This window comes from Orycteropus afer, unplaced genomic scaffold (genome assembly GCF_000298275.1).
Source record: "Orycteropus afer afer isolate SDZICR_OR568_19922 unplaced genomic scaffold, OryAfe1.0 scaffold00007, whole genome shotgun sequence".
Lineage (NCBI taxonomy): Eukaryota > Metazoa > Chordata > Mammalia > Tubulidentata > Orycteropodidae > Orycteropus > Orycteropus afer.
This window is the reverse complement of record NW_006921594.1, coordinates 7635567-7647164: the sequence shown is the minus strand read 5'-3', so window position 1 is coordinate 7647164 and position 11598 is coordinate 7635567. Positions and strand designations below refer to the sequence as shown.

Sequence of the window (11598 nt, the reverse complement as noted above, 5' to 3'; positions counted from 1 at the left end):
GTTTTTAAACAAACATAAATAACAAGATATCAGGCACAGTTTCCATTAACTGAAAGATGGTTCACTTTTTATAATGAAGGGGTTAAGCAGTAGATAATTTCTCTGTGCTTTCAAAATTGAGAACATATCAGTTTAGTCACATAGTTTACAGCGCTTAAGCATAGAGAGCTCTGGAGGCATAAAATTCACTGCTATTGAGTAGATTCTGACTTATAGCGACTCCCTTTGGGTTTCCAAGGCAGTACACCTTTAGGGAACCAGATTGTCCAGTAAGGCATTTGGCTGTTAACAAGAAAGTCAGCGTTCAAACCCACCAGCTGCTCTGCAGGAGGAAGATGAGGCAATCTACTTCTGTAAAGATTTATAACCTTAGAAACCCAAAGGGGATCACTATGGCACTGTGGGTCAGAATCAACTCGATAGTAGTGTTTTTTTTTTAAAGCATGGAATAAGGAAGTGTCTGCATTTCTGCTATAAATTAAATGCTTGCAAAATGTTCTTACCAATACTATAATTTTCATTTGCCCATAGATTCTTTACACATTAAGTGTTTTAAGCATTAACTCATAATATAAACTACAAAAACATTCCTGTGAGGGAAAACAAGACCTTCCTACTGAGATCAGCTCTCAGTGGAAAAGAGCTTTTGGACTTTGTTAAAGACCGAGGTTCTTTTCTATGAAACACCATATACACCAGCACATACACATAGCTTCATAGTTTATGTTATCTATCCACGATATTTAAAAGGAAATCTTCACACATAAATTTTTCTACCTTAAATTCATAGCTGAATAACCAATTAGGCATGATTTTGCTCCAACTCCTGAAATGCAATTGTATCAGCAACCAGATGACTTACCGGCCCAAAAGTATTACTGTCAAAACTGTGTCCGTGATGATCACCTTCAACCCAGATGTGACCCCGTGGAACTTTGACATATCGGTTTTTGTGACCCATGGTTCTAGAAACAAACAGCATAATAACTGAGATAAGAACAAGAAAAAGAGATAAAAAAAATCTAAAAATATAAATTAAAGAAAGGCAAAAATACTATTATAAAGATGCAACAGATTATAATAATAGATCAACCATGAAATTACTTCACAACTTCATTTTTAAGTAACACTTTGTAAACCTACCCACAATAAGTTTTTTCTTTTCATATTTCTGCAAATAATAATTCTGTACTTCAATAAAATATGCCATCACCAAATATAATGATTTTCTACCTAATTTAATTCACAAAAGCCTACATATGGAGTCACGAAATTCAATAGCTATAAGAAAATACAGAAAAAGCTCTGGTGGTATAGTGGTTAAAGCATTTGGCTGCTAATCAAAAAGTTGATGGTCCAAACCCACCAGTTGCTCCATGGAAGGAAGATGAGGCAGTCTGCTTCCCTAAAGATTGACAGCCTTTGAAATCCAATGGGACTTGCTAGGAGCTGGAATAGAAGTGTTTTTATTTTTTAATAAAATTCAGTTAAATTTGTTTTCTAGTATTTGATTTTACAGCAATATTCAACTCTTCCAATGTACTCATGGTCTGCTATAATGTTCATTTTCAGTCAAATGAACTTCTCAAACTAACTGATACCACTTTTCATAACCTGTTAATAGTCTAAAACTTACATAAGAAAGAAAAAAGAAAGTAAGAAAATAGCCTGAATGATCCCTTGTTGGATACAAATATCTATGTCAGTATTAGTGGAATTCAATACATTATTCTTAAAAATAAGAAACTTATTGTTTAAAAAATCTGAAGACTTTATATAGACCGAAGATGATATACATTTAGGGGAACTTTCATATGCTCAATGCGGGCAAGTAGGAGGAGTAAGGAAACACTTTCTCACACACTGTTGATGACAGTGGAAAATGATATACCCTTTTTGCCTATTTTTCACAAAATTATTCAGAGAATAAAATGCTCAGACATTTGACCTAGTTACCCTACTTTTAGAAACTCAGTCCAAATATATAATCAGAAATAAGAACAAAGATTTATAATCAATTTGGGCTTTTTATTAAAAAAAAAAAAAATGAAAACTACCTAAATATCCAACAAAATGGGATGGATTTTAAAAAAACAAACTGTCATACAAACAATTAAATAAAAGAGACAGAACTAGAATAAATTATTTTTTCCAATAACATAGTAATAAATTATTTTGGGAGCAGAGACTGTCTTTTTCTTCTATTATTTGCCAAAGCACTCATTAAAATGATTGCTGTTGTTGTTGTTGTCTGCCATCAAGTCGGCCCCGACTCATAGCGACCCCTTCTTGGGTTTCCGAGGCAGTATCACTACGGAAGTAGGAATGCCCAACCTTCCTTCCGAGGAGTGGCTGGTGGGTTTGAACCGCCAGCCTTCTGGTTAGCAGTCAAGTGCCTTAGCCACTATGCTACCAGAGCTCCTAAATGATTAGTCTAAAGAAACTTCTTAATAAATGTTGGCTGAATGAATTAAAAAATAAATATTAAATAAAGCTAAAGGTAATCCCAGAAACTGAACTTGATATTTTTGTTTGAGGTGGAAATCCTATGAGACCATTTTTGTTAGCTACTTATCAAGCTGTATATGTGCCAAAGAATATATAAAAAAGGAAAACTACATATAAACTGGGAGCTCTGGTAGCACAGTGGCTAAAGGCACTTGACTGCTAACCAGAAGGTTGGTGGTTCAAACCCACCAGCCACTCCTCGGAAGGAACATGGGGCAGTCTACTTCCGTAGTGATACTGCCTCGGAAACCCAAGGAAGGGTCACTATGAGTCGGGGCTGATTCGACAGCACATAACAACAACAACAACAACATATAAACTGGTGCTATAGAAATCAAAACTACTCATTATCTAAGATGGTTTTGGGGAGCTCTGGTAGCATAGTGCCTAAGGCATTTGATGGCTAACCCGAAGCCTAGTGGTTCAAACCCACCAGCCACTCCTCAGAAGGAAGGTTGGGCAATCTACTTCTGTAATGATATCGCCTCAGAAACCCGAGGAGGGGTTGCTATGAGTTGGGTCCGACTCGACAGCACAGAACAACAAGATGTTTTTTTAATTTCAAGATAGTTTCAGTGTTGAATTACTTTTCTTTTGATCCCAAAATCATCCATGCAAGGAAGCAACTTTGTGGCCATTAGAAGCCCACAGTAAGTTAATGACTGGTGTTTGTTTTTAATTACTACTGGGAAGAAGGCTTTCAGCTTTTCAAAGAAAAGCAAAAACAAGTTGAACACATCTTACCATCAAATATAAGTGTTCTTCAATTAAAATTGTCAATTAGTTTTTGGCAACATTGCAGGTTTTATCATGACATTGCCTCTAAGAACTAATCTCCCACATCAAGTGTTAATGACATGGAGAAGACCCTTGGACTTAATTGTTGGCAAGTCACACTCTCCAAGTAAGTCCAAACATTTATTCACTATATTCAGTTGGACATTTTGGGTACACATATGGGAAGAATCACCACTCTTCTGTGAGTTTCTCATGCTGTGGTGACTTGAGTGCTGCTGTAATGCTGGAAGCTTGGCCACTGGAATTTCAAATTCCAGCCGGGTCACCCATGGTGGGTAGATTTCAGTGGAACTTCCAGACAAAGACAGATATGGAAGAAGGATGCGACCATCCACTTCTGAAAAAATTGGCCACTGAAAACCTTACGAAGTAGTGAAACCCTGTCTGATACATCACTGGAAACCTTTATGAACAGTAGTGAAACATTGTCTAATATAGTGATAAGATGAGTCCCTCACGTTGGATGGCACTCAAAATGCAACTGGGGAAGAGCTGCCTCCTCAAAATAGAGTCTGTGTCGATGACATGGAAGGAATACAGCTTCCACGACCTTCATTTGCTGACGTGGCATGACTCAAAATGAGGAGAAACAACTGCAAACATTCAATAAAAATTGGAATGTGGAATGTATGAATCATAAATGTAGGAATATTGGAAGTTGTAAAAAATGAATTGGAATGCATGAAGATCAATATTCTAGGAATTAGTGGGTTGAAATGGACTGGTATTAGTCATTTTGAATCATACAATTATATAGTCTACTATGCCAGGAATGACAAATTGAAAAGGAATGACATCACATTCAATATCAAACAGAACATTTCAAGACCTATCCTTAAGTACAATGCTGTCAATGATAGGATAATATCCATATGCCTACAAGAAAGACTGATTAATACTAATGTTATTCAAATTTATGTCCTGACCACAAAATCCAAAGATGAGGGATTTGAAGATATTACACACTTCTGCAGTCTAGAATTGACTGAACATGTAATCAAGATGTATTGATTATTACTAGTGATTGGAATGTGAAAGTTGGAAACAGAGAAGAAGCATTAGTAGTTAGAACATATAGCTTTGGTAAAAGAAATGATGCTGGAGACTGCAGGATAGAATTTTGCAAGACCAATGACTTATTCATTGCAAATATGTTTTTTCAACAACATAAATGGTGACTATACACTTGGAACTTGCCAGTAGGGATACACTACAGTCAAATCAACTACATCTGTGGAAAGAAGCGATGGAGAACCTAAATATCATCAATCACCACAATGCTAGGAGCTGACTGGAACAGACCATCAATTGCTCATAGGAAAGTTCAAATTGAAGATGAAAAAAATTAAAAGTCCACCAGAGCCAAAAGATGACCTTGATTATATTCTTCCTGAATATAGAGACCTTATGAAGAATAAATGTGATGCACTGAACACCAATGAGCAGAGACTGGACAAGTATTTTATTTTTTGTAGGATGTTATCAAGAATATCATATACAAAGAAAGCAGAAGGTCATTAAAAGACAGATAATGAAGAAAAGAACAAAACGGATGTCAGAAGAGATTCTGAAACTTGCTCTTGAATGGAGAGGAGCTAACGCCAATAGAAGAAATGATGAAATAAAAGAGCTGAACAGAATATTTCAAAGGTGGATGGAGAAGATAAAAGGGGTAAATGCTGCAAAATACCTCTTTAAAGTGTTAAGGACCAAGCAAAGATGTCATTTTGAAAACTAAGGTGCACCTGACCCAGACCATGGTCTTTTTAATGACCACATATGCATGTGACAGCTGGACAATGAATGAGGAAGACTGAAGAAGAATTGATGTATTTTTATTGTGGTGTTGGAGAATACTGAAAATACTATGAACTGCCAGAATAATGAACAAATCTGTCTTGGAAGAAGTATAGCCTAAATGCTTCTTAAAACCAAGAATGGTCGGACTTCATCTCATGTACTTTGGTCATGTTCTCAGAAGGGACCAGATGCTGGAGAAGGATATCGTGTGTAGTAACATGGAGGGTCAGCAAAAAAGGGAAAGGCTCTCAATGAGATGCATTGACACAGTGACTGCAACAATAAGCTCAAGCCCAGCAAGGATTAGGAGGGTGGTTCAGGACAGGGCAGCATTTTATTCTGTTCTACAAAGGGCCACTACGAGTTGGAGCCAGCCTGGCAGCAGCCAGCAACAGCATGCAAAGAAAATAATTACCCAATTTTGTTTCCTCACAAAATCATTAAACAGAATTACAAAGTAAATCTCAAAAAAAAAAAAAAAAAACCAAACTCACAGCCATCAAGGTGATTCCGACTCACAGTGACCCCTATAGTGTTTCCAAAGTTGTATATGTTTATGGAAGCAGACTGCCTCATTTTTCTTCCATGGAGCAGTTGGTGAGTTCAAACCACTGACCTTCTGGCTAGCAGCCAAATGCCTTAAGCACTACAGCACCAGAATTCCTTAAAGTAAAACCAGAATAAAATAATTTCTCCAATGAAATGGTAGTCGTCTTTGAGAAACCAGCAGAAGGATATATAACTCAGATTGAGTTTCAATGTCATATAAACCAAGGAGTCAAGATGTTTGTGACAGAAAATGGCAATATCATAAAACTACCAGTGGTAGTTTTCCATTTCCTTGCACTGACCATTGAACAACATTGACCATCATTGATATCTTCTTTTCCCCATCATTTTCTAGTCCCATAAATGTTTTATTTTTTCACAGCACTGATTAACACTTGACATACATTCACTTGTTTATTGATGTCTATCTCATGCCACTAGAATATAAAGTCTACAAGAACAGAAACTTAGCCTTTTTTGCTCACTAAATTATTCCTGAGCCCAGAAAAACGCATTGCACCAAGTGTTCACCAAATATTTGTCAAATGAATAACTGAATGCAAAATACTGCCACAAAGACAGAATCATACAGTAGACAGTGCACAGTGTCTGCAAACAGGAAAAAAAGAAGACCTGATTTTAGATCTTGATATTATGACAAGTAATCTTGTGCAAGTTATTTAGTGTTTCCACCTCTGTTTGCACATCTTTAAAACAGGATGACTAAGACACATCATCAGGCTGAGGTGAAGGTTTGTAGTCAGATGAGAAGATAGTGAAGATGTCTTAGAGCACAGTCTCTGAACTCAGCTTTTATATCAAATTTAACACTTTTCAAAATTATGTGATCTCGGGAAAGCAAATGATATTCCAATTTTCAGTTTTCTCATTTATAAAATTGGGCTAATAATAGTATCTAATTCAAAAAGCTGTCCTAAAGATAAAAGTGGAATGCATTAAACAGTTCATAAATGGATGTTTCTCTTGTAGTTGGGATTGTTTTTAAGTAAAACATTCAATATAGTCTTGTTGCATAGTAAGAACCCAATAGGTGGTAGTTATGATCGCTATTGTCTTCTTTGTCCACTATTTTCTTTCATTTTATAATTCAGAATGGGTTCAGCTTCTTCTATCCATTAGCATCAGCCTTTTAAAATTACCTTAACTACACTTCAATAATTTCCTTTCCTACAACACGGCTGTGACTACAGACTGTGTTTAATGCTACAATGAGTTATTATGTTCTTCTGGGACACGCTAAAACTTCCATGTGAAAACACTATCTGTTTGTCCCTATTCAAATATGCAGAGACTGTTGTTGTTGTTGTTATGTGCCATTGAGTCGGCCCCGACTCATAGCGACCCCTCCTTGGGTTTCCGAGGCAGTATCACTACGGAAGTAGGATTGCCCAACCTTTCTTCCGAGAGACTAGCAGGTGAAAACATTCTGTATTTCTGTTTTCACCTACTAGTTGCTGCATATAAGGAGCTCTGGCGGTGCAGTTGTTAAGACATTAAGCTGCTAACAAAAATCATGGCAGTTTAAACCCACCAGCTGCTCTGCTCCATGGAAAAGTGAGGCAGTCTGCTTCTGTAAGGATTTACAGCCTTGGAAACCCTATAGGGCAGTTCTACTCTGTCCTGTAGGGTCACTATGAGTCAGAATCCATTTGGTGGCAGTGATTTTGATGGTTTTCTGGGTACATTGACAATAGAAAGTGGTTTACCTAGAAAACATACAGGTCTGAAAGAACATTGGTAAAATTCATATATATTTCATATTCTATTTCTGAAGTTTCAATCTAATTTTTTAAAGAATTACCCAAAATAGCTTTAACAAATGTAATGTTAAAATATAGAGGTGATTCCTTTTAAGACTGAAAAAGAAATAGAATACTCCTAATAGAATTTCTTTAGAGAAGGAATTTTAAAGGGCCTGTGCTCCTGAATTCACATAAGAGAAAGACAAGATGATCTTTTAGGTAATTTAACAGTTAACTGAGGTGTCAGCCTACAAGGTTGCACGAAGCTATGGCTTGCTAATAATTCTGTTTTTGACAGTCAAAAATGACTTCTGTATGGTATTCTAACTACCTGTCTACCAAAAGGCATTTTTAGTACTAGCTTTACCAAGACAAGTTATCCAGGTCTTATAAATGGAATGAAGAATGATTGCTTCCAATTTGATTTGACCTTGAAAACAATGTTGTATAAGTCACTGAATCTTTTGAGTGCCTTCAGTTGAATACAGAAGTATTGAGGATATAATCCTTGATATCACAAGAAGGGAACAGATTCATATTTAAAATATTTCCTGAACACACACACACACACACACACTTTTAACCGAAAACCAAAAGTCCAAACAGGGTGCCATTCAGTCAATTCCAGGTGATGGCGATTCTAAGGAACAGAAATTTTTACAGAAGCAGACTGCTGCTTCTTTCTGCCATGGAGCAGCTGGTGGGTTCAAAGCACTGGCTTTTCCATTAACAGCCAAACACTTTAACCAAGGTGCCACCTGGGCTTCTTGTTATTATTTTAATTCTCACCACCCACCTTCTGCCATCAAGTCGATTTCTACTCATAGCAACCCCCATAGGGTTTCCAAGGGTATAAATCTTTACAAAAGTAGAGTGCCTCATCTTCCTCCTGTAGAGCAGCTGGTGGATTTGAACCACCAACCTTCTGGTTAGTAGCCAAATGCCTTACCCACTGTACTACCAGAGGGCCTTAAAACTCATGATTAACTATTGATTTTCTTATTTAGTTTTCAGTCGATTCTATTTATGATCCAAGTTAGTAGCTGTTCTGAGGATGTTTACTGCTCCCTGCATCTTAAGGTCATGAAGGGAATGAATAAAAGTCAAAGTCTTAGGACTCTGCAAGATCAGAAGTTGGAACTACTTCTCTTTTACCAGCATTGAAACATTGGACTAGGAAAAAAAGAAAAAAATCTCCCATCAGTAAAGGGAAATGAAAAGGACCAATGGTGTGTGTGTGTGTGTGTGTGTGTGTTGCAGGGAGTCACCCTTATAAACGCACTCAAAAAACAAACTCATTGCTGTCCAGTCGTATCTAACTCACAGCGACCCTTCCTTGGGTTTCTGAGGCAGTATCACTACAGAAGTAGATTCCCCAATCTTCCTTCCAGGAAGTGCCTGGTGGATTTGAACCTCCAGTCTTCTGGTTAGCAGTCAAGTACCTTAGTCACTCTGCCACCAGAGCTCCCAGTAAACCCACAGCCTACTCTTAGGTAGAAGTGAGGTCTGAATTCACACTATTTGTGCAGTGTTGGAAAGTTAAGAATTAACTTTAGTTAGCCCCAGGCATATAGAAGAAGCAAACACAAGTCTCTTTAGGGATAATATTTCAATCAAGGTTATGGACACAAGAGCTGCAACTATGGGCTCAACCATAACAAGGACTGTGAGGATGGCACAGAACTGGGCAATGTATCCTTCTGTGTATGGGACAGCCATGAGTTGAAGCTCACTCTATGGCAACTAACAACAATAAAAAGTAGGTGAATCCCAGCCATCAGGAACCCCCATTCCTGTCTAACAGGTCTTTTGAAGAAATTAGCCACCATTACTGAGTCAGCACAAATAATAAACAGCAGAATAAGACCCCCAAGAATTTCAACTACTAGAGTTATCAAACACAAAGTATAAGCTAAGCATATTTAAATGTTTTTAAAGATTACAAACAGAATAAAAGATATAAACAAATAACACCATATTCTCTTAATAAGAGAGACATCTAAAAAAGAACCAAATACAACTACTAAAAATTAAAACATATAACTAAGTAGATGGGATAAAAAGCAGATCGGTACCACCTAAAGAATGCAGTAATGAACTGAAATTCACATCTAAAGAAATTGCTTAGAATTCAGCACAGAGAAGTAAAGAAATGGAAAACATGAGAGATGTTAAAGAGACAAAAAGAACATTATTAGAAAACTCGTAAGTCTAATCAAAGTCCTAAAGAGACTAAAAAGAAACAAGGAAAAAGTAATATTTGAAGAGAGAGTGGCTGAGGAGAATTTTCCAGAATTGATTAAAGCACGGTAGGGTAGTGCCTAGGGCACTTGACTGCTAATTGAAACTGCAGAACACTGAAGTACACACACACACACACACACATACATTTGATCAGCTGTCAGAGGAAAAGGTATATTGCCTTCAAAGGAACAACAACTAAACTGACAGCTTGTTGTTGTTGTTGTTATGTGCCGTCGAGTTGGCCCCAACTCATAGCGACCCCTCCTTGGGTTTCCGAGGCAGTATCATTATGGAAGCAGGATTGCCCAACCTTCCTTCCAAGGAGTGGCTGGTGGGTTTGAACTGCCAGCCGTCTGGTTAGCAGTCAAGTGCCTTAGCCACTGTGCTGCAGGGTTCCCTTATTTAGGTTTAATTTATGTTGTTCTAAGTGCTGTTGAGTCAGCTCCAACTCAAAGAGCCCCTGTGTACAACAGAACGAAACACTGCTGGGTCCTGACCATTCTCACAATCCTTGCTACGCTGGAGCCCACGGTTGCAGCCACTGTGTCAGTCTGTCTTGCTGAGGGTCTGGCCTCTGCTTTACCAAGTGTGCTATCCTTCTCCAGGGATTTATATGGAATGTTGTTTGCTGTTGTTGTTATGTGCCGTGGAGTCGGGCCCAACTCACAGCAACTCCTCCTTGGATTTCCGAGGCCATATTACTACAGAAGTAGATTGCCCAACCATCCTTCTGAAGAGTCGCTGGTGGTTTAAACTGCTAGCCTTCTGATTAGCAGTCAAGATGCAGACTTTATATGAAATACAATTCAGCAATTTTAAAAGGACAATTTAATGAGTTAAAATTTATACAACCATATACTATCTCAATCAAGATATGAAATATTGTAATCACCCTCAGAATTTTCTTCATGCAGGCAATCCTACTCCCCCACACACATTCTTGTCTCTAGGCAACCACTGCTGTTTTCTGTCACAGTGATTGTACTTGTTCTAGAATGTCATAGAACTAAATCACACAGTATGCATTCTTCTATTTCTACTTAGCCTTTAACTTAGCCTAAAGCTTTTGAGATTCATCCATGTTGATGCATGTATTAGTAATTTATTCCTTTTTTCCCCCTTTGTTGTTGTTAGGTGCCATCGAGTCGTTTCAGACTTATAGCGACCCCATGCACAGCAGAACGAAACACCATCTGATCCCGCGCCAGCTCCACGATCCTTGCTATACTTGAGCCCACTGTTGCAACCACCTTGTCAATCAATCTTGTGGAAGGCCTTCCTCTCCTTCGTAGACCCTCCACCTTACCAAGCATGACATCCTTCTCCAGGGAATGGTCTCCTCTGATAATATGACCAAAGTAGGTGGAACGAAGTCTGGCCATCCTCGCTTCCAAGGAGCATCTCAGCTGTACTTCCTCCAGGACAGATCTGTTAGTTCTTTCAGCAGTCCATGGTACTTTCAGCATTCTTCCCCAGCACTACAACTCAAAAGCATCAACTCTTCTTTGGTCTTCCTTATTCATTATCCAGCTCTCAAATGCATACGAGGCGATTGGAAATATTATGGCTTGTGTCAGGCGCACCTTAGTCCTCAAGGAGACATTCTTGCTCCTCAGCACTTGAAACAGTTTCTTCACAGCCGACCTGCCCAGTGCTACATGTCGTCTTATGTCCTGACAGCTGCTTCTATTGGGCTTAATTGTAGAACCAAGCAACGTGAATTCTTTGACAACTTCAATCTTCTCTCCATTTATCGTGATGCTGCTTACTGATCCAGTAGTGAGGATTTTTGTCTGCTTTATATTGAGATGTAATCCATACTGTAGACTGTGTTCCTCAATCTTCATCAGTAAGTGCCTCAAGTCATCCTCACTTTCAGCAAGCAAAGTTGTATCATCAGCATATCTCAGGTTGTTAATGATTCTTCCTCCAATCC

General features: G+C 38.1%; 1 protein-coding gene across 1 annotated transcript in view; it reads right to left on the bottom strand.

Annotated features, from left to right (window-relative positions):
- Positions 1 to 11598, bottom strand: part of IMMP2L (inner mitochondrial membrane peptidase subunit 2) — a 1157822-nt gene that overhangs the window by 305120 nt on the left and 841104 nt on the right. Inside the window, exon 4 of the mRNA XM_007944234.2 lies at positions 863 to 965. Coding sequence (XP_007942425.1) covers positions 863 to 965 — 103 coding nt within the window. The remainder of the gene's footprint in view (positions 1 to 862; positions 966 to 11598) is intronic.